At 45.7% G+C, this 24,316-nt stretch overlaps 1 protein-coding gene across 6 annotated transcripts in view; it reads right to left on the reverse strand.

Moving 5' to 3' along the window:
• USP34 (ubiquitin specific peptidase 34) overlaps window positions 1-24,316 on the reverse strand; it is a 438,538-nt gene that overhangs the window by 319,776 nt on the left and 94,446 nt on the right. For all 6 annotated transcript variants that reach the window (XM_063918244.1, XM_063918241.1, XM_063918240.1 and 3 more), the window contains 4 exons: window positions 21,397-21,589; window positions 21,015-21,076; window positions 210-291; window positions 31-123 (listed from right to left, as the gene is read on the reverse strand). In XM_063918244.1, the coding sequence (XP_063774314.1) occupies window positions 31-123; window positions 210-291; window positions 21,015-21,076; window positions 21,397-21,589 (430 nt within the window). The remainder of the gene's footprint in view (window positions 1-30; window positions 124-209; window positions 292-21,014; window positions 21,077-21,396; window positions 21,590-24,316) is intronic.

Raw genomic sequence — 24,316 nt, forward strand, 5'->3', positions numbered from 1 at the left:
AACATAAGTTACACAGAAGAGGACCCGTACCTGCGCTGCTGCCCAGATACAGTCTATGTGCTGAGTGCTCAGGCGACCTTCTGCAGCTAGAAAATTCAGGATAACTTGGCACTGTTTGATGATCTGGGAAAGTTTTAAAAACACAAAGTAGTGCTCAAGTTCCACAAGAAACAGCAGGCACAGACACATACATTAACAATAACACTAACCTCAATGTGTAGGTTTGGTCCAAAAATATGTTCCACAACATTATTGCTGATGAGCCAATCTGCCAGCTCTTTTGCTATAGATCTAAGACAATTAAAACAAATGATGTTACATTTAACAGATGCTAACATGTTGCAATGTATTTAAAAAGGGCTACTATTTCTGTTACTCCTTTATTTGTGACATATTTGATACTCGTGAAGTATGTACAGCTTTCAAGGACAGCAGAAACGTAGAAACCAATTTGTTCCCTGTTTTACAAATAAAATTAAAAGGGAACTATTATACACAATAAGGAAAACTAACAAACAATTGTGCCAACGAGGTGGATTAAGACATAGCATGAACATGCTGTAATTGTCATTATACAGAAAATAAAATAAAAATAGACTGGTTGCCATGAATTACAGCACCTTCGCTGTAATTACCTCTGCTACAGTTTTAGTCTAAGTTACCCAGACAATGGTTAGGCCGTTGGGTACCTCAAAGGAACGCTGATCATTTTCTAGAAGTTCTGCAGTGTATTGCTCAGATTGTACTATTTATGACTGCTGTTACTACATTGCTGAAATTACTTGAATGTTGCATCCCACTACATGTGATCAGTTACCAGCCTCAACAAGACTTCTAATATAGGGTATATAAACATTACTGGCCCTGTATTTGTATAAATAGTTCAATGCTCTTCGCAGACCGGCACATTTCCTGAACCCCTAAAGGAAGCAGTTGTTGGACCTCATATTAAAAAAAAACCTAATTTAGATCCCAACTGCATGACCAACTACAGACCGGTATCAAACCTTCCTTCTCTAGAAAAAGTTAATGAGAAAGTTGTTTCAGATCAACTAGAAACGCACGATATTTATGATCCTTTCCAATCAGGATTCAAGAGAAGACAAAGAACTGAAACAACCCCAGTGTATGTGTTACATGATCTTCTGATTGCAAGAGACAGAACTGACTGTTCAATCTAAATCTCTCTGCAGCATTTGATACCATGGGATTCTGATTGAGCACCAAACAAATTTCTGTGGACTGGACGGCAGAGTCCTTATCTGGTTCAAATCATTTCTCACCAGTAAGTCAGAGTTTCGCCTGGAGAATACTCATGGTCATCAGTGCCACTGCCATGTGATGTCCCCCAAGACACCTGAAGTAGCTTCTGGTTCCATAATGCCCTGCTCAACTGTAGATGAAGGACTTTTAGCAGTACACAGAATCTCCCATCATTAATTTGGGGGTCGAGCTTTAGCCATGCGGCTCCGACTCTATGGAACTCGCTTCCCCAAACAGTTCGAGCGACCCCCAGACTCAAGACTTTCCAGTTTACTCAAGCAATCACTTAATGTCCCTTTAGTATCTCAATGCTCTCTGTATTATATGAAAATCTTTTCTTTACTTCATGTTTTTGTACTGTATTATGTTCATTCTATTAAGTGCCTTGAGTCCTATTGGAGAAAGAGCGCTACATAAATAAAATTATTATAAGCAATTCACACCCCATGCAGGTGACCAAATGAGAAAGCCAACAGTTTAGCAGTTTTAGACCAAGCAGCCAGACTGCTATATATATATATATATACACCTATAGAAATGGGGGGAATAAGGGTACCGGCGACTTATGTTTTTTAAAAATAATAGTTAAAAATACTTAGAAATAGATTTTAAAAGCCAAAAGATATATAAAACAGGCAAGCTTTAATATCACATAAAAGCGTGTTACAACATAAAACGTACTCCAGACTATTAATAAAAACATAAAAACATAAACATAAAAGGTCTTTGTAAAAAGGTAAGGAAGTTCTGACTTAACTCTTTAAAAATAGGCAAGGGAGTCACCACAGGGAGCCCAACGCGTTTCGTCACAACTGACTTCTTCCCTTCCTTACCTTTTTACAAAGACCTTTTATGTTTATGTTTTTATGTTTTTATTAATAGTCTGGAGTACGTTTTATGTTGTAACACGCTTTTATGTGATATTAAAGCTTGCCTGTTTTATTATATATCTTTTGGCTTTTAAAATCTATTTCTAAGTATTTTTAACTATTATTTTTAAAAAACATAAGTCGCCGGTACCCTTATTCCCCCCATTTCTATACATTTCCCAGCAGGACTGTACCAGTACTGCATTCTTAAGGGTTGGCAGACACCTTCTAGAGAGGTTACGTGTGTTTTTATCAGCAATTCTGTTTTTTTATATATACTATACTGAGAACCCACCCCACAAGTGGCGCTGTGTCATTCCACTTCTTTCACATATATATACACCTTGACAAAGGGGCATGTAAGCCCCGAAACGTCGGCTTCTTGTAACTTTTTTTGAATACAGTTTGTATTTCTCACTAAATCCTCGAGTGCCGCTGTTTTTTCTGGATAAGCTATATATATATATATATATATATATATATATATATATATATGAAATACTCCATTGTTTTTGATGGACGAGATTTTTATTTTTTTTATTCAATAACTTTTTATTGAGATTTTAAGGTTTGTATAAATACAAATACAAAACAAACTGAAAATGCTGTAGCAAATGCAGGTATACGTGGCAGAATACAGAATATACAACAAAAATTGCAAATCAAGAGGACACATGACAAACGATTCAGTATAAGTAGATTGTCTCACCATACCAAAGTACGCAGAGGCCCACAGGAGCCATGTGAGCCCATACATTCTATCCACAGAATAAAAAAAGATTTTAAACCTACCGGTAAATCTTTTTCTCGTAGTCCATAGAGAATGCTGGGGACTCCGTAAGGACCATGGGGATAGACGGGCTCCGCAGGAGACATGGGCACTTTAAGAAAGACTTTAGATCTGGTGTGCACTGGCTCCTCCCTCTATGCCCCTCCTCCAGACCTCAGTTAGAGAAACTGTGCCCAGAGGAGACGGACAGTACGAGGAAAGGATTTTTGTTAAACCAAGGGCAAGATTCATACCAGCCCACACCAATCACACCGTATAACTTGTGATAAACTAACCAGTTAACAGTATGAAAAAAAACAACATAGCATCAGTCGGAGACCGATGAAAACTATAACATAACCCTTATATAAGCAAAACTATATACAAGTCTTGCAGAAGTAGTCCGCACTTGGGACGGGAGCCCAGCATCCTCTACGGACTACGAGAAAAAGATTTACCGGTAGGTTTAAAATCTTATTTTCTCTTACGTCCTAGAGGATGCTGGGGACTCCGTAAGGACCATGGGGATTATACCAAAGCTCCCATACGGGCGGGAGAGTGCGGATGACTCTGCAGCACCGATTGAGGAAACAGGAGGTCCTCCTCAGCCAGGGTATCAAACTTATAGAACTTTGCAAAGGTGTTTGAACCCGACCAAGTAGCAGCTCGGCACAGCTGTAGTGCCGAGACCCCTCGGGCAGCCGCCCAAGACGAGCCCACCTTCCTAGTGGAATGGGCCTTGACCGATTCTAGTAACGGCAATCCAGCCGTCGCATGTGCCTGCTGAATCGTGTTACAGATCCAGCGAGCAATAGTCTGCTTTGAAGCAGAAGCGCCAACCTTGTTGGCTGCATACAGGACAAACAGTGCTTCTGTTTTTCTGACTCTAGCCGTTCTGGCCACGTAAATTTTCAAAGCCCTGACCACATCAAGGGACTCGGAATCCTCCAAGTCTTGTGTAGCCACAGGCACCACAATAGGTTGGTTCATATGAAAAGATGACACCACCTTAGGCAAAAATTGAGGACGGGTCCGCAATTCTGCTCTATCCATATGGAAAACTAGATAGGGGCTTTTATGAGACAAAGCCGCCAATTCCGACACTCGCCTAGCCGAAGCCAAGGCTAACAACATGACCACTTTCCAAGCAAGATATTTTAACTCCACCGTTTTAAGTGGTTCAAACCAGTGCGACTTAAGGAAACTCAACACCACGTTAAGGTCCCAAGGCGCCACCGGAGGTACAAAAGGAGGCTGAATATGCAGCACTCCCTTCACAAAAGTCTGTACTTCTGGGAGAGAAGCCAATTCTTTTTGAAAGAAAATGGATAAGGCCGAAATCTGAACCTTAATGGAGCCTAATTTTAGGCCCAAATTCACTCAAGTCTGTAGGAAGTGAAGGAAACGGCCCAGATGGAATTCTTCCGTAGGAGCATTCCTGGCCTCACACCAAGAAACATATTTTCGCCATATACGGTGATAATGTTTAGCTGTCACGTCCTTCCTAGCCTTTATCAGAGTAGGAATGACCTCATCCGGAATGCCCTTTTCCGCTAGGATCCGGCGTTCAACCGCCATGCCGTCAAACGCAGCCGTGGTAAGTCTTGGAACAGACAGGGCCCCTGTTGCAACAGGTCCTGTCTTAGAGGAAGAGGCCACGGATCTTCTGTGAGCATCTCCTGCAGATCCGGATACCAGGCCCTTCGCGGCCAATCTGGAACAATGAGAATTGTCTGTACTCCTCTTTTTCTTATTATTCTCAACACCTTTGGGATGAGAGGAAGAGGAGGAAACACATAGACCGACTGGAACACCCACTGTGTCACTGGGGCTTCCACAGCTACCGCCTAAGGGTCTCTTGACCAGGCGCATACCTCTGCAGCTTTTTGTTGAGGCGGGACGCCATCATGTCTATTTGGGGCAGTCCCCACTGACTTGCAATCTGTGCGAAGACTTCCTGATGAAGTCCCCACTCTCCTGGATGCAGGTCGTGTCTGCTGAGGAAGTCTGCTTCCCAGTTGTCCACTCCCGGAATGAACACTGCTGACAGTGCGCTTACATGATTTTCCGCCCAGCGAAGAATCCTGGTGGCTTCCGCCATTGCCACTCTGCTCCTTGTGCCGCCCTGGTGGTTTACATGAGCCACTGCGGTGATGTTGTCTGACTGGATCAGAACTGGTAAGTCGCGAAGCAAGGTCTCCGCTTGACGAAGGCCGTTGTATATGGCCCTCAGCTCCAGGACGTTGATGTGAAGACAAGTTTCTTGACTTGACCAAAGACCCTGGAAGTTTCTTCCTTGTGTGACTGCTCCCCAACCTCGGAGGCTCGCGTCCGTGGTCACCAGAACCCAGTCCTGAATGCCGAACCTGCGGCCCTCTAGAAGGTGAGCACTCTGCAGCCACCACAGGAGAGATACCCTGGCCCTGGGGGACAGTGTGATCAACCGATGAATCTGTAGATGTGACCCGGACCACTGGTCCAGTAGGTCCCATTGGAAGGTCCTCACATGGAACCTGCCGAACGGAATGGCCTCGTAAGATGCCACCATCTTTCCCAGGACTCGAGTGCAGTGATGCACTGACACCTGTTTTGGTTTCAATAGGTTCCTGACCAGAATCATGAGTTCTTGAGCCTTTTCCGTTGGAAGATAACCCCTTTTCTGGTCCGTATCCAGAATCATGCCTAAGAAGGTCAGACGAGTCGTAGGAACCAGCTGCGACTTCGGGATATTGAGAATCCAGCCGTGTTGCTGTAACACTCTCCGTGAAAGTGACACGCTGCTCAGTAACTGCTCTCTTGATCTCGCTTTTATGAGGAGATCGTCCAAGTACGGGATAATTGTCACCCCCTGCTTGCGCAGGAGCACCATCATTTCCGCCATTGGTGAAAATCCTCTGGGCCGTGGAAAGCCCAAACGGCAACGTCTGAAATTGGTAATGACAATCCTGTACCGCAAATCTCAGGTAAGCCTGATGAGGTGGATATATTGGAACATGAAGGCATGCATCCTTTATGTCTAGGGATACCATAAAATCCCCCCCTTCCAGGCTGGCGATGACCGCTCTGAGTGATTCCATCTTGAACTTGAACCTTTTCAAGTATAGGTTCACGGATTTTTAATTTAAAATGGGTCTGACCGAACCGTCCGGTTTCGGGACTACAAACAGGGTTGAGTAATATCCCCCCCCTTGTTGCAGTAGGGGAACCTTGACCACCACCTGTTGAAGATACAATTTGTGAATTGCATTTAACACTAACTCCCTTTCTGAGGGAGAAGCTGGCAGGGCCGATTTGAAAAACAGGCGAGGAGGCACCTCTTCGAATTCCAGCTTGTAACCCTGAGAAACAATTTCTACTGCCCAGGAATCCACCTGTGAGTGAACCCAGATGTGGCTGAAAAGTCGAAGACGTGCCCCCACTGGGGCGGACTCCCGTATCGGAGCCCCAGCGTCAAGCGGTGGATTTCGTAGAGGCCGGGGAGTACTTCTGTTCCTGGGAACTAGCTGTGTTGTGCAGCTTCTTTCCTCTGCCCTTACCTCTGGCAAGAAAGGACGCACCTCGTACTTTCTTGTTTCTCTGTGACCGAAAGGACTGCATCTGATAATGTGGCGCTTTCTTAGGCTGCGAGGGAATATAAGGCAAAAAAATAAGATTTTACTCACCGGTAAATCTATTTCTCGTAGTCCGTAGTGGATGCTGGGACTCCGTAAGGACCATGGGGAATAACGGCTCCGCAGGAGACTGGGCACAACTAAAGAAAGCTTTAGGACTACCACCTGGTGTGCACTGGCTCCTCCCTCTATGACCCTCCTCCAGACCTCAGTTAGGATACTGTGCCCGGAAGAGCTGACACAATAAGGAAGGATTTTGAATCCCGAGTAAGACTCATACCAGCCACACCAATCACACCGTATAACTCGTGATACTATACCCAGTTAACAGTATGAACAATAACTGAGCCTCTCAACAGATGGCTCAACAATAACCCTTTAGTTAAACAATAACTATATACAAGTATTGCAGACAATCCGCACTTGGGATGGCACCACGATAGGTTGGTTCAAATGAAAGGCTGATACCCCCTTAGGGAGAAACTGGGGACGAGTCCTCAATTCTGCCCCATCCATATGGAAAATCAGATAAGGGCTTTTACATGACAAAGCCGCCAATTCTGACACACGCCTGGCCGAAGCCAAGGCCAACAGCATGACCACTTTCCACGTGAGATATTTTAATTCCACGGTTTTAAGTGGCTCAAACCAATGTGACTTTAGGAAATCCAACACCACGTTGAGATCCCAAGGTGCCACTGGAGGCACAAAAGGGGGCTGAATATGCAGCACTCCCTTAACAAATGTCTGAACTTCAGGTAGTGAAGCCAGTTCTCTCTGGAAGAAAATCGACAGAGCCGAAATCTGGACCTTAATGGAACCCAATTTTAGGCCCATAGTCACCCCTGACTGTAGGAAGTGCAGAAAACGGCCCAGCTGAAATTCCTCCGTTGGGGCCTTCCTGGCCTCACACCACGCAACATATTTTCGCCAAATGCGGTGATAATGGTTTGCGGTCACTTCTTTCCTAGCTTTAATCAGCGTAGGAATGACTTACTCCGGAATGCCCTTTTCCTTCAGGATCCGGCGTTCAACCGCCATGCCGCCAAACGCAGCCGCGGTAAGTCTTGGAACAGACAGGGCCCCTGCTGCAGCAGGTCCTGTCTGAGCGGCAGAGGCCATGGGTCCTCTGAGATCATCTCTTGAAGTTCCGGGTACCAAGCTCTTCTTGGCCAATCCGGAACAATGAGTGTAGTTCTTACTCCTCTTCTCCTTATTATCCTCAGTACCTTGAGTATGAGAGGAAGAGGAGGGAACACATAAACCGACCGGTACACCCACGGTGTCACTAGAGTGTCCACAGCTATTGCCTGAGGGTCTCTCGACCTGGCGCAATATCTTTCTAGCTTTGTGTTTAGGCGGGACGCCATCATGTCCACCTGTGGCCTTTCCCAACGGTTTACAATCATTTGGAAGACTTCTGGATGAAGTCCCCACTCTCCCGGGTGGAGGTCGTGCCTGCTGAGGAAGTCTGCTTCCCAGTTGTCCACTCCCGGAATGAACACTGCTGACAGTGCGAACACGTGATTTTCCGCCCATCGGAGAATCCTTGTGGCTTCTGCCATCGCCGTCCTGCTTCTTGTGCCGCCCTGTCGGTTTACATGGGCGACTGCCGTGATGTTGTCTGACTGGATCAGTACCGGCTGGTTTTGAAGCAGGGGTTTTGCCTGACTTAGGGCATTGTAAATGGCCCTCAGTTCCAGAATATTTATGTGTAGGGAAGTCTCCTGACTTGACCATAGTCCTTGGAAGTTTCTTCCCTGTGTGACTGCCCCCCAGCCTCGAAGGCTGGCATCCGTGGTCACCAGGACCCAGTCCTGTATGCCGAATCTGCGGCCCTCTTGAAGATGAGCACTTTGCAGCCACCACAGCAGAGACACCCTGGTCCTTGGAGACAGGGTTATCAGCCGATGCATCTGAAGATGCGATCCGGACCACTTGTCCAACAGGTCCCACTGAAAAGTCCTTGCATGGAAACTGCCGAATGGAATTGCTTCGTAGGAAGTTACCATTTTTCCCAGGACTCGCGTGCAGTGATGCACCGACACCTGTTTTGGGTTTAGGAGGCCTCTGACTAGAGATGACAGCTCCTTGGCCTTCTCCTCCGGGAGAAACACTTTTTTCTGTTCTGTGTCCAGAACCATCCCCAGGAACAGTAGACGTGTCGTAGGGACCAGCTGCGACTTTGGAATATTTAGAATCCAACCGTGCTGTTGTAGCACCTCCCGAGATAGTGCTACCCCGACCAACAACTGCTCCCTGGACCTCGCCTTTATAAGGAGATTTTCCAAGTACGGGATAATTAAAACTCCCTTTTTTCGAAGGAGTATCATCATTTCGGCCATTACCTTGGTAAATACCCTCGGTGCCGTGGACAGACCAAACGACAACGTCTGGAATTGGTAATGACAATCCTGTAACCACAAATCTGAGGTACTCCTGGTGAGGATGGTAAATGGGGACATGCAGGTAAGCATCCTTGATGTCCAGTGATACCATGTAATCCCCCTCGTCCAGGCTTGCAATAGCCGCCCTGAGCGATTCCATCTTGAACTTGAATTTTTTTTATATATGTGTTCAAGGATTCAAATTTAAAATGGGTCTCACCGAACCGTCCGGTTTCGGTACCACAAACATTGTGGAATAGTAACCCCGTCCTTGTTGAAGGAGGGGCACCTTGACTATCACCTGCTGGGAATACAGCTTATGTATTGCCTCTAACACAGCCTCCCTGCCTGAGGGAGTTGTAGGCAAGGCAGATTTGAGGAAACGGCGGGGGGGGGGGGGGAGACGTCTCGAATTCCAGCTTGTACCCCTGAGATACTACTTGAAGGATCCAGGGATCCACCCGTGAGCGAGCCCACTGATTGTTGAAGTTTTTGAGACGGGCCCCCACCGTACCTGGCTCCGCCTGTGGAGCCCCAGCGTCATGCGGCGGACTTGGAGGAAGCGGGGGAGGACTTTTGCTCCTGGGAACTGGCTGTATGCTGCAGCTTTTTCCCTCTGCCTCTGGGCAGAAAGGACGCGCCTTTAACCCGCTTGCCCTTATGGGGCCGAAAGGACTGTACCTGATAATACGGTGCTTTCTTTGGCTGTGAGGGAACATGGGGTAAAAATGCTGACATCCCAGCTGTTGCTGTGGAAACGAGGTCCGAGAGACCATCCCCGAACAACTCCTCACCCTTATAAGGCAAAACTTCCATGTGCCTTTTAGAATCTGCATCACCTGTCCACTGCCGAGTCCATAACCCTCTCCTGGCAGAAATGGACATTGCACTTATTTTAGATGCCAGCCGGCAAATATCCCTCTGTGCATCTCTCATGTATAAGACTGCGTCTTTAATATGCTCTACGGTTAGCAATATAGTGTCCCTGTCTAGGGTATCAATATTTTCCGACAGGGAATCTGACCACGCAGCTGCAGTACTGCACAACCATGCTGAAGCAATAGCTGGTCTCAGCATAATACCTGTGTGTGTATATACAGACTTCAGGATAGCCTCCTGCTTCCTATCAGCAGGCTCCTTTAGGGCGGCCGTATCCGGAGACGGTAGTGCCACCTTCTTTGACAAGCGTGTGAGCGCTTTATCCACTCTAGGGGAAGTTTCCCAACGTGACCTATCCTCTGGCGGGAAAGGGTACGCCATTAGTAACCTTTTAGAAATTACCAGTTTCTTATCGGGGGAAGCCCACGCTTCTTCACACACTTCATTTAATTCCTCAGATGGGGGAAAAACTACTGGTAGTTTTTTCTCTCCAAACATAATACCCTTTTTTGTGGTTCCTGGGGTAACATCAGAAATGTGCAACACATTTTTCATTGCCTCAATCATGTAACGTGTGGCCCTATTGGAAGTTACATTAGTCTCATCGTCGTCGACACTGGAGTCAGTATCCGCGTCGACATCTGTGTCTGCCATCTGAGGTAGCGGGCGTTTTAGAGCCCCTGATGGCTTTTGAGACGCCTGGGCAGGCACAGGCTGAGAAGCCAGCTGTCCCATATTTGGTATGTCGTCAAACCTTTTATGTAAGGAGTTGACACTTTCACGTAATTCCTTCCACAAGTCAATCCACTCAGGTGTCGGCCCCGCAGGGGGTGACATCACATTTATCGGCATCTGCTCCGCCTCCACATAAGCCTCCTCAAACATGTCGACACAGCCGTACTGACACACCGCACACACACAGGGAATGCTCTGACAGAGGACAGGACCCCACAAAGCCCCTTGGGGAGACAGAGAGAGAGTATGCCAGCACACACCAGAGCGCTATATAACACAGGGATGAACACTATAACTGAGTGATTTTCCCTTATAGCTGCTTATATATATACTGCTACGCCTAAATTTAGTGCCCCCCCTCTCTTTTTAACCCTTTGTAGTCTTGAAAACTGCAGGGGAGAGCCTGGGAGCGATGATTCCAGCGGAGCTGTGAGGGAAAAATGGCGCCAGTGTGCTGAGGGAGATAGCCCCGACCCTTTTTCGGCTGACTTTCTCCCGCTTTTTTATGGATCTCTGGCAGGTGTATTTTTCACATATATAGCCTCTAGGACTATATATTGTGATTTTTTTGCCAGCCAAGGTGTTAATATTGCTGCTTATAGCTGCTTATATATATACTGCTGCGCCTAAATTTAGTGCCCCCCCTCTCTTTTTAACCCTTTGTAGTCTTGAAAACTGCAGGGGAGAGCCTGGGAGAGATCATTCCAGCGGAGCTGTGAGGGAAAAATGGCGCCAGTGTGCTGAGGGAGATAGCCCCGACCCTTTTTCGGCTGACTTTCTCCCGCTTTTTTATGGATCTCTGGCAGGGGTATTTTTCACATATATAGCCTCTAGGACTATATATTGTGATTTTTTTGCCAGCCAAGGTGTTAATATTGCTGCTTATAGCTGCTTATATATATACTGCTGCGCCTAAATTTAGTGCCCCCCCTCTCTTTTTAACCCTTTGTAGTCTTGAAAACTGCAGGGGAGAGCCTGGGAGCGATCATTCCAGCGGAGCTGTGAGGGAAAAATGGCGCCAGTGTGCTGAGGGAGATAGCCCCGACCCTTTTTCGGCGGACTTTCTCCCGCTTTTTTATGGATCTCTGGCAGGGGTATTTTTCACATATATAGCCTCTAGGACTATATATTGTGATTTTTTTGCCAGCCAAGGTGTTAATATTGCTGCTCAGGGCGCGCGCGCCCCCCCCCAGCGCCCTGCACCCACCGGAGTGTGAGGTGTGCATGAGGAGCAATGGCGCACAGCTGCAGTGCTGTGCGCTACCTTGTTGAAGACCGAAGTCTTCTGCCGCCGATTTTCAGGACCATCTTCTTGCTTCTGGCTCTGTAAGGGGGACGGCGGCGCGGCTCCGGGACCGGACGATCGAGGTCGGGCCCTGTGTTCGATCCCTCTGGAGCTAATGGTGTCCAGTAGCCTAAGAAGCCCAAGCTAGCTGCAAGCAGGTAGGTTCGCTTCTTCTCCCCTTAGTCCCTCGTAGCAGTGAGTCTGTTGCCAGCAGATCTCACTGAAAATAAAAAAACCTAAAATATACTTTCTTTTCTAGGAGCTCAGGAGAGCCCCTAGTGTGCATCCAGCTCAGCCGGGCACAAGGTTCTAACTGAGGTCTGGAGGAGGGTCATAGAGGGAGGAGCCAGTGCACACCAGGTAGTCCTAAAGCTTTCTTTAGTTGTGCCCAGTCTCCTGCGGAGCCGCTATTCCCCATGGGTCCTTACGGAGTCCCAGCATCCACTTAGGACGTCAGAGAAATTGGATTTACCAGCTGTAGCTGTGGAGACCAGGTCCGAGAGACCTTCTCCAAACAATTCCTCACCCTTGTAAGGTAAAACCTCCATATGCCTTTTTGAGTCGGCATCACCTGTCCATTGCCGGGTCCATAGGACTCGTCTAGCAGAAATCGACATAGCGTTGATTCTAGAACCCAATAGACCAATGTCTCTTTGAGCATCTCTCATATATAAGACAGCATCTTTTATATGTCCTAGGGTCAATAAGATTGTATCCTTATCCAGGGTTTCAATTTCAGCTGATAAGGTATCCGACCATGCTGCTACAGTGCTACACACCCAGGCCAACGCAATAGCCGGTCTGAATAAGGTACCCGAATGCGTGTAAATGGACTTCAAGGTAACCTCCTGCTTGCGATCAGCAGGATCCCTGAGGGTAGCCGTATCCTGGAATGGCAGCGTGTCAACGCTTTGTCCACCCTAGGGGAGGATTCCCACCGTATCCTGTCCTTTGGCGGGAAAGGATACGCCATAAGAATCCTTTTGGGAATCTGCAGTTTTTTGTCTGGAGATTCCCAAGCTTTTTCACATAAATCGTTCAGCTCATGTGAGGGAGGAAAGGTTACTTCAGGTTTCTTTTCCTTATACATGTGTACCCTCGTGTCAGGGACAGGGGGGGTTCCTCTGTGATATTCAAAACATCTTTTATTGCAATAATCATATATCGAATACATTTAGCCAATTTTGGCTGTAACTTTGCATCATCGTAGTCGACACTGGAGTCAGAATACGTGTCGGTATCTGTGTCTACTATTTGGGATAGTGGGCGCTTTTGAGACCCCGAAGGTCCCTGCGACAGAGACAGACATGGGTTGATTCCCTGGCTGTTACCTAGCTTCCGCTTTGTCTAATCTTTTGTGCAATAAATTACATTAGCACTTAAAACATTCCACATATCCATCCAGCCAGGTGTCGGCGATGCCGACGTAGACACCACATTCATTTTCTCCTCCTCCTCCCCCGGAAAGCCTTCTACCTCAGACAAGTCGACACACGCGTACTGACACACCACACACTCAGGGAATCCTCTTAACTGAAGACAGTTCCGCCACAAGGTCCTTTGGAGAGACAGAGAGAGAGAGTATGCCAGCACACACCCAGCGCTATATGACCCAGGAAAAAACACAATATGTTTACCTAGATAGCGCTGTAATCTGTATATTGCGCCAAATATGTGCCCCCCCCCCCCCTTCTTTAAAACCCTCTTTCACCGTGGATAAGCAGGGGAGAGTCCGGGGAGCTTCCTCTCAGCGCTGTGCTGTGGAGAAAATGGCGCTGGTGAATGCTGAGGAAGAAGCCCCGCCCTCTCAGCGGCGGGCTTCTGTCCCGCTCAAATATGTAAAAAACCTGGCTGGGGCTCTTTATATATACAGTGCCCAGATGTATATATATATTTTTGCCAGAAAACGAGGTTTATTGCTGCCCAGGGCGCCCCCCCCCCCCCCCTGCGCCCTGCACCCTTACAGTGTCTGCCTGTGTGTGCTGTGTGGGAGCAATGGCGCACAGCTTTACTGCTGTGCGTTACCTCAGTGAAGATCTGAAGTCTTCTGCCGCCTCTGAAGTCTTCTTACTTCTCATACTCACCCGGCTTCTATCTTCCGGCTCTGCGAGGAGGACGGCGGCGCGGCTCTAGGATGGACGGCGAGGGTGAGACCTGCGTACCGATCCCTCTGGAGCTAATGGTGTCCAGTAGCCTAAGAAGCAGAGCCTTGAAACTCACAGAAGTATGCAGGGAGTCTGTTGCCAGCAGGCTCACTGAAAATAAAAAACCTAACAAAATACTTTCTTTCAAGAAACTCAGGAGAGCTCCCTGTAATGCACCCAGTCTCCTCTGGGCACAGTAGTAAACTGAGGTCTGGAGGAGGGGCATAGAGGGAGGAGTTAGTGCACACCCATACCTGAAGTCTTTCTTAAAGTGTTCATGTCTCCTGCGGAGCCAGTCTATCCCCATGATCCTTACAGAGTCCCCAGCATCCTCTAGGACGTAAGAGAAATGGGGAGTACCTAGTCCCAAACACGTCACCATAAAGACACATCATTGTTAAGTATAATCCAATAGGATATAAAACGTCTGCCAAACAGCCACAAAAAAATAAAACAAAACCCACAAAAACAAACCACCCCTGTAACCCCCCACCCTGTATACTAGGGGTGGGCAACATGCGGCCCGCGGACCGATCCTGCCTGGCCCGCTGTGCCCCACCAGAGTGGAATGACAAGCGGCCCGACAGGCTGAGCCGCTTGTCATTGCACTGCTCTCAGACGCGACGCCGCTGAGGAAATCCCGGTCACGTCACAGGGTCAGCTGACCGGGATTTCCTCTATCATGCGCTGGGCGGCGGTGCTGGGCGGGCACTGCAGTGGGGAGAAGAAGTGGCCAGTGGGGAGAACAAGCGGCGGCCAGTGGGGAGAACAAGCGGAGGCCAGTGGGGAGAAGAAACGGCGGCCAGTGGGGAGAAGAAACGGCGGCCAGTGGGGAGAAGAAACGGCGGCCAGTGGGGAGAAGAAACGGCGGCCAGTGGGGAGAAGAAACGGCGGCCAGTGGGGAGAAGAAACGGCGGCCAGTGGGGAGAAGAAACGGCGGCCAGTGGGGAGAAGAATCGGCGGCCAGTGGGGAGAAGAATCGGCGGCCAGTGAGGAGAAGCGGTGGCAGCAGCGCGGATCATCAGACAGCGGGGATTGTCTGCCACTGACAAACAGGTAAACCCCCTGTCCAGCCAGACCCTGGATAAAGCTGCCATATAGGTTCAGGGGAGGGGAGTTAAAAACGGTTATATGGGTTTAGGGGAGGGGGGGGGGGGGTAGGGATTGCTATATAGGTTTAGGGGAGGGGGGGGGGGGGGGGAGGGACTGCCACATAGGTTCAGGAGAGAGGGGAGGATAGACTGCTATATGGGTCCAGGGGAGAGGGGGGGGGGGGGGAGGGGGGGTAGAGGCTGCAGCATTACACAGGGTGCTGTTTGTTTTCAGCACTGTGGGGGGTTTTTTTATTACTGGATTACTGTGTTTTATTTTACATATGTATTGTGCCTGTAAAAAAAACTATGTATTCAACGTAATGTATATTGTATTGTGGTGTGTGTTTTTATAGTTATATATACTATGTTTTTATAGTTATATACATAACTATGGGCCTTATTCAGACCTGATCGCTAGCAGGCGATTTTTGCACTGCTGCGATCAGGTAGTCGCCGCCTACAGGGGGGGGGGTAATCGCTGTGCAGGGGTGCGATCGCATGTGCAAGAGAGCTACACAAACAGAAGTTTGTGCAGTCTCTGCACAGCCCAGGACTTACTAAGCCGCTGCGATGATCGGGGCCGGAGCGGACGTCAGAAACCCTCCCCCGAAATGCCTGGTGCCTCCTGCGTTTTTCCGGACACTCCTCTAAAACGGTCAATTGCCATCCACAAATGTCCTCTTCCTGTCAATCGCCTTGCGATCGCCTGTGCGATCGCTTTGTTCGCACCATCCGGCACTGCGGACTGACGTGCCTGCACATTGCAGTGTATGCACAGTTCAAACCCGATCGTCTGCTGTGCGAAAATGCACAGCAGTGATCGTGTCTGACTTGGGCCCTATAACGGGTCTTATTTTGAGTTGGTTGCATTTGCATTTTGCTGCAACTGCTGATTAAGGGGCTGATGCAGACTTGATCACTGTGCTGCTAATTTTGCTGTCCTGCGTTCGGGTAGTCGCCGCCCCCAGGGGGAGTGTAAATTCGCCTGTGCAAGTGTGCGATCGTATGTGTACGCAGAGCTGCAAAAATCTACTTTGTGCAGTCTCTGCGCAGCCCAGGACTTACTCCTACAAATATTTGTCATTCATATCAGTCTCCGCCCTTTTGACGCTTACAGTATGAATTCCGCAACACCTCCCAGTATATTTTTGTGGTGTGGGAGGAAAGCCATACAAACATCGGAGAACATAAAAACATCATACAGATGTCAGTAATGCGCACCACTGTGTGAGTCTTGTTTATATTTTTTGCCTAAATTTTGATTTTGATTTAAAATCAACAGACTAAGAAATGAGTTTCACAAAGAAAAGAAAGATAGACGGTGAATGCAGAAAATTCAACAAAGAATGGACTCCTAAATATTTTTTTTTCCTTGTTGGTGAAAAAGCAGTGTGCTTAGTTTGTAAGCAATCCGTGGCAGTATTCAAAGAATATAATGTAAATCGCCATTTCGAGACAAAGCATGCTTTTAAGTATAAAAATGTATCTGCTGAAAACAAATTGGAGAGAGCCAATGAGATGGTTGCACGAATCCAAAAAGAGCAAACATTTTTCACAAAATTGTCATCTGCACAGGATGGAATTACAAAGGTGAGCTACTTAATAGCACACAAAATCACTAAGAACAGTAAGCCGTTCACCGAAGGAGAATTTATAAAGGAATGTATGGTTGACTCTGCTGCAATATTGTGCCCAGACAAGAAAAAAATGTTTGAAAATATTAGCTTGTTACGGCGAACTGTTGTGAGGCGCATTGAGGACATATCCGAGAATATGGAACTGCAATTAAAAAAAAGTCAACAATATGTCAGATTTTGCTTTAGCACTAGATGAAAGTTGTGATGTCAAAGACACAGCCCAGTTGATGATTTTCATTCAAAGTATCAATGAAAGTTTTGATATTACAGAAGAACTGGCATCAATGCAGTCCATGAAAGATACAACAACTGGAAAGGATTTATTGGATGCTGTAAATCAGTGTGTGTACAAACTTGGAGTGGAGTGGGAAAAATTGGCAGGTGTGACAACTGACGGAAGCCCCAATCTAACAGGAAAAAATATTGGATTGCTAAAAAGAATTCAAGACCAAGTCAGTGAAAAGAATCCAGAACTCAAAATTGTCTTTCTACATTGCATCATACATCAAGAGGTCCTTTGTAAAAGTGTTTTAAAATTAAGCAACGTTGTGGACACAGTTACAAAAGTGGTCAACTACATTCGCGCAAGAGGATTAAATCACAGACAATTTGTAGCTCTGCTAGAGGAGACTGAAGCTGAGCACACCGATATCCTGTATCATACCAATGTGAGATGGCTTAGCTTGGGGAATGTTTTGAAAAGAGTGTGGGAGCTGAGAGCAGATTGGGGTGTTTCTAAACATGAAAGGAAAAGAACCTGATTTTCCCTAGCTGAAAAATAAGGATTGGCTATCTGATTTCGCATTTGCTGTTGATGTTATGGGCCACATGAATGAATTAAATCTAAGACTGCAAGGGAAGGGGCTTTTTGCTCATGATCTGCATTTCAGCGTGAAGTCATTTATGACCAAATTGCTGCTTTTCTCCCGTCATTTAAGGAACAAGCAGTTCACTAATTTCTGCACTTTGCAGCAAGTTGCTGTTTCAGATGAAAATCTGGAAAAATATGCATCATCAGTACTCGATTTATATGGGGAGTTTTCACGGAGATTCAATGATTTCAAAACAATAGAAAAAGATTTATCTTTGGTCTCCTCACCTTTCACATTTGATGTCGACAATGCTCCTTGTGATCTTCAACTTGAGCTTATTGACCTGCAGTGTGATGCTTTGCTTAAAGAGCAATTCAAATCAGAACCTCTTCCACGGTTTTATGCCTCTCTCAATGGTCAAAACTTTCCAAAGATCAAGGCTCATGCGCGGAAGATGCTTGTGCTATTTGGTTCAACCTACATATGTGAGCAGGCATTTTCTGTGATGAAATTTAACAAGTCAAAACACAGATCTTCCATGAATGATGAGCACCTTGCAGCTGTGCTCCGGATTGCGACAACAGAGATGATGCCTGACTTCGCTTCTCTGGTTAATGCGCATCAGAGGTTTCAATCATCTCACTGACTCTTTTATGTAATTGTTAATTCCACTTTTGATTGTTAGTCTTTTTTTTTTTTTTAAACGGACACTCCATTTGATTGTACGAAGGCTTGAGTGTTTGTTATTTTCTCTCTCTCTTGTTTTCTGTCTTCTCCTCCTCTTCCTCCATTTCTGTTCCTTGTACTCCTACCTAGACAATTACTGTTTTCTATATTGTATCAGTGTTCATTTTCTTATTCTGTTTGCTTTGTATAATAAAATATTTTTTTATAAAAGTCTTACAGCATTTTTGTGATAGATATTGTATATACAAGATATTTTGTGTGCGGCCCTCGAATATTCGCTTCAAGTGTTAAGCAGCCCCCCAGCTGAAATAATTGCCATCCCCTGCTGTATAGCCTACCCCCAACTCAGGTATACTTGGATCCATAAAACCCCATCCCCTGCTCTAACTACCTTAACTAGCAAACCCCCCCCCACACACACTTTATTCCAAAAGGATAATAGGACTCGAAACTAATAGGAGCAATAAACTAATGACCTTAAGCTAGGCTAAGTCCGGCTCTCCCACAGAAGGATACAGCGTTCCTCCCATATAGCATACTAAGCAGTATATAAACGTATAGCATAGATAGGAGAAGATTCAACCATATAAAAAAATATACAGGTAATTAAGATATACAAATAATAAAACAAATATACTGGTAACAAAAATGAGAATCAATCCGGCCAGACCTCCATCGCGTGCAATATCACAGTATCAGTCTCGTCTCTGGTTATCCAAGGATAGACACATCGGGGCACAAAGTACTTAAAGGATAAGTCCAGGAACCTCCCGCCAGCGCGGGGATGTCCCGAAAGGTATTTGAAGCATGGGAGTAACGGATCTGGAAATATCACCACCGGCAGCGAAGGTGTAGAACGGATCTTCAAAAAGCCCATAATGGAGTCTTGACACCCACGGACTAAAGCAATATCCATAACAGTTGGAATCACATCCCTCAGGTAGGAGAAATCCAGAAGCTGCGACGGGACACCATGAGTGCAGACCATAGTGACAGCATGCAAAAGGTACAGCTACCACATCTCCGAGGTTCGTAAGGAGCCTCTGCATAGAGGCAAGGATTGCTTGAAGGATTTGCTGCACAGAATTAGCCATCGGTAAGTTGTGAATTCCAGCCAAACAGGAGGCCCGTGGCAAGATGGCGGCGGCTAGCACACCACCAGAGCCTACCAATAGACCTAGAGCGGGAGCAACCAGCCAGATGACCACAGCAGCAGGGAATAACAAGGAGACACAGCCGCAGCAGTAGTATTGTCACGCTGGAAAGACAGCATCCATCACCCAAAAGGCGTCGGAGCAGACAGGGGATCAGTGCTGCAGCCGAAGAGGACAGCAACAAGATGGCGGCAACCCGCGCCCAGCACGCCCCAAACACAGCAGCAGACAGGCGTATGTCGAGGAGAAGCCACTTGCAGGGGTTACACACGATCCTGGAGAACACAGCCGGGAGACAACCAAGAGGCAGCACTCAGGTATGTATAATGTCCCCGAACAGCCGCAGGAGCTGGAGACGAGACACCAAGCCGCAGCGTGAGAAGGCCCAGCTGCAGAGATCTCTGTAAAACTGACAAAAGGCACCACACAGGATCCTTCCACGGAGCTCCTGGTGATCAGCAGACAATACACCACTGCAGAACCAAATCCAGGGGAGAAAACAGCTACAAAAACAGGATATATTCAAGGATATGAGCAGAAGAGCCGGCAAAAACTCCCTTCACCTAGCTACTCCAGGCCGGATGAGCTTATTGAATTAGCAAAGCTACTGATATTAATCAGCCCATAAGGGGGTATAAATACACTACTAGACACTATGAGAATTACTTCTGATGAAGCTGGGTGAATTAGCCCAGGGAAATGTGTTAAAGGCATTACTCTGCTACCAGGACCAACTGCTTATCACCAATTCAAAGATGTTGATATCGACTCGCCACCTACTAACTACATGGAATAACCTTCTCCAGGCTCAAGCTATTTGCACCAAGCAGCACTACTAGAGACCCAGTGAAACGTTTCATACAGCCGGGATTGATGCCGTCACCTAAAGGGTTTGTATGAACTACTCCTTACACAGGAATTGGGTAACTCCAGCTGTATTAGCAATTTCTGTACATAAATACTGGAGATGAAGTCATCCTACCATTGCTAAGTCCTGGATCCAGTTAATGGTGTATGTCCTTGGTGGTAGAATTGCATTAATGTACTTTTTATTCTCATTGTTTAACTGCCTTTTTGCTACTTATATTAAATCTTTTATAATCTCATCAATCTTTGTATTTAATTGGGATTAACAACTCAGCGCCGGTTATTCATATTACTTCTGTATTAAATTTCACATATTAATATTCAGTAAGTTGCAAAACAGCTGCTATCAACATATTCCAGAACAGCAATACTCAGACATGAAACGGACCTCTAAATATGGCAATTTGATGATACTGCGGTTTGACATCATTCTAAACTTTAAAGAGCAGATTTCATTACCCATGAGGTTTCGACTGAGCAATGAACGCCATTACTAGATGGGTTAAGAGTTGCGAGCAAACACCAAGTAAAAGTAAGATTGTTCTATGTGTTACATCCTAAATCTCAAAATGACAAGACCCTAAATTAACTAGTGAGATAAACAGCCCACTCTACTGTTCATTTGTAATTTGTTTGTACATTACCCAATGAAAGCGACTACTAGTACCAGCATTATGCAAAACAATCTTTACATATCCATTACTAAATCCAACCCACTACTCTAATGACTCTAGACGTGATTCAGAGCACTGTATGTGTAGGAATGTGACCACTGCATAAAATACACTTCTGAAACATACAAGCAAAATAAAGGCACTTACGTTTCCGTATCAGATACCAAAGACTCATTGTTACAGACATCATTAAACGTATGTAGCTGATTCTACATAAGAAAAAAACAAATTACTCGAATAAGAAAATGGAGGCCACAACAAACCAACTTAAAGAATGCAGCAAAATAACTTTTGATGAAAATCAAAACAGATTTTAACTCAAATTACTTCATGTACTTTGAATAGAATAAGCTAAAGGAGCAATAAAATCCTGTAAGTGACTGCATTTATTTTTATTCTATTTTTTGGCATTAGTTTTACATTTTCCTCTAGGTGGTGGGATGCATGACCCACCACCTACAGATCCTCTAATCAGCAATAAACAGCCGTACAGAAATATGTGTAACAAAGGTTGCCATGGAGCACTCACCGTTATCTGACTCAGTCCAGCTAGCCGCATTGTTAGTGTGGGTGACATAAAATATTTGAAAGCCAAGTCCAGGCTCTCTTTATCAAAGCACAGAGCTGTGTCCAGGGGCTCCTTCACAGTGCTCCACATTAGGTCAGCCATGTTGCGGGCTGCACTCTGCCGCAGCTCCTGGTCAGACAGTTTACACAAGTACCTGGAGGTAAAATAATGAGAATAAAGGTGTGGTCACACGGAGCGCTATGGCTCAGCAATTTTGACTATATAGTCAAAATCACTAAGAAAGTTAGTGCATACCGCTCCGTGTGTACACAGCGAGCGATAGCGATGCGTGTCCCAGCGCTATCGCTGGGAAAAATAGGGATTTTTGTTTACTTACCGTAAAATCTCTTTCTCTGATTCCATCTGGGGGACGCTGCGCCGTTACTTGTGGGGTTAGAGGTGTGCGGTTGTGGAGTTTGGCACAGAACTATTAAAACCTGACTCCTCCCCCCTCTAACCCCTCCCATCTCCTTCCTGCCTAGCCAGCACCTCAGTTAACGTTTAGCCAAGCCAAAGGAGATAGACCAAAAAAAAATAACTGATTAAACCAGACAAACATATGGGAGGCAAAGGAAGAATTACCAAGGTAATGAGCCCGGCGCTTCAAAATGTGATGTTTAACCCAAGCAGCTGTTTACAGAGATAGTTAATCCCTGAGGATAAATACTAGGAAAAGATATAAAGCGCTATAACTGGATAAAGACAATATAACTTCTTTATTTTACAAAATAAGATATTTGGTTGCAACCATAAATATAATTAGATATTTAAAAAAAAATATATATATAATATATATATATATAATATAATATATATATATATATAATATATATATATATATAATATTATATATATATATATATAATATTATATATATATATACATATATATAATATTATATATATATATATAATATATATATATATATATATATATATATATATTAGGGTAAACACAGCACAGCACTTCATTCGGTATATTACCACTTGTAGAGGCCAAACACAGTCTCCTGTATAGAATCCTTTGGAAAATATTGCCACAGTCCAAGGGGTGTAAATAACACTTGTGGAGATGTAAAGTCCATACGGACTGGATGGAGAGCCTTTGAAGCTTGATTATGGACAGTTATAGTCCTATTGAAAGCATGGTCTCGAACTCCTCTTGCGGACACCAACAAGTTCGCCGTTTCAGGCGTGAAGGACTTCTAGGCGTATTCCACGCGTTTCGCTGTGTCAACAGCTTTATCAAGGTGTATGTACACCTTGATAAAGCTGTTGACACAGCGAAATGCGTCGGTTTACAGAGGCCTCCACTACAACTAAAAACATCCCATCCTGGAATACGCCTAGAAGTCCTTCACGCCTGAAACGGGGAACTTGTTGGTGTCCGCAAGAGGAGTTCGAGACCATGCTTTCAATAGGACTATAACTGTCCATAATCAAGCTTCAAAGGCTCTCCATCCACTCCGTATGGACTTTACATCTCCACAAGTGTTATTTACACCCCTTGGACTGTGGCAATATTTTCCAAAGGATTCTATACAGGAGACTGTGTTTGGCCTCTACAAGTGGTAATATACCGAATGAAGTGCTGTGCTGTGTTTGCCCTATTTTATATATATATATTTTTTTTTTTAATTTCTAATTATATTTATGGTTGCAACCAAATATCTTATTTTGTAAAATAAAGAAGTTATATTGTCTTTATCCAGTTATAGCGCTGTATATCTTTTCCTAAAACATATGGGAGGGATCGCAGCGTCCCCCAGATGGAATCAGAGAAAGAGATTTTACAGTAAGTAAACAAAAATCCCTATTTCTCTTTCATCCATCTGGGGGACGCTGCACCGTTACTTGTGGGATTTCCCAAAGCAAGCTAATGAGAGGAGGGAGATGTAGACGGCATAGCCGTCCGCAAAATTTGACATCCAACAGAGGCAGTCCCCAAACCGAAAGTATGAAAACGGTAAAACTTTTTAAACGTATGCACAGACGACCAGGTCGCCGCCCTACACAGCTGCTCAATAGATACACCCCCGCGAACAGCCCAAGAAGCTCCAACAGCTCAAGTCGAAGGAGCTCGAATTGAGTCATGAACTGAAACATCAGAAGACTGTTTGATGGTCGAAGTTACCCAACGAGCCACTGTGTACTTGGAAGCCGGCCAATCTCGTTTGGACGCATCAATGAAAAACCAACAATGCATCCGTACGACGGATAGAATCCACACAAGATAAATAAATCCATAAGGCCCTAAGCACATCTAAGAGAGCCAAATGGGAATCCTCCCCGGAAGGAGGAGGAGTAAACGCTGGAAGGACAATGTCCTGATTTAGATGAAACGCTGACACAACCTAAACCAAAAGGAAGGTTTTGTTCGCAGAACCACCCGATCATCATGAAACACCAACAAGGGTGGTCTGCAAGAAAGAGCTGCCAATTTAGATACTCGTCTTGCAGAGGCAATTGTCAATGGGAAGACACCGTTTGAACGTTAGATACCGCAATTCTACAGATTCCAAAGGTTCAAATGGAGATTTCTGAAGAGCCGTAAGGACTAAGTTAAAGTCCCAGGGAGGAACCGGAGGAACAAAAGGTGGCTGCATCAAGAACTCCCTGAAGGAACGTCTGAACTTCTGGAATGATAGCCAGTCTCCTTTGAAAAAGAACCGACAAGGCAGAAGCTTGACCCTTTAGTGAAGAAAGTCTCAGACCCTAATTGAGACCCTCCTGAAGGAAGAATAACAGACGAGGAACTCTAAACAAATCCGGTGTTAAACCACGCTTTTCACACCAAGCAATGTAAATACGCCACACTCCGTGGTAAATTCCAGAAGCCACCGGCTTTCTAGCCTGAATCATCGTTTACACAACAGGACGAG

This window comes from Pseudophryne corroboree, chromosome 4 (assembly GCF_028390025.1).
Source record: "Pseudophryne corroboree isolate aPseCor3 chromosome 4, aPseCor3.hap2, whole genome shotgun sequence".
NCBI lineage: Eukaryota > Metazoa > Chordata > Amphibia > Anura > Myobatrachidae > Pseudophryne > Pseudophryne corroboree.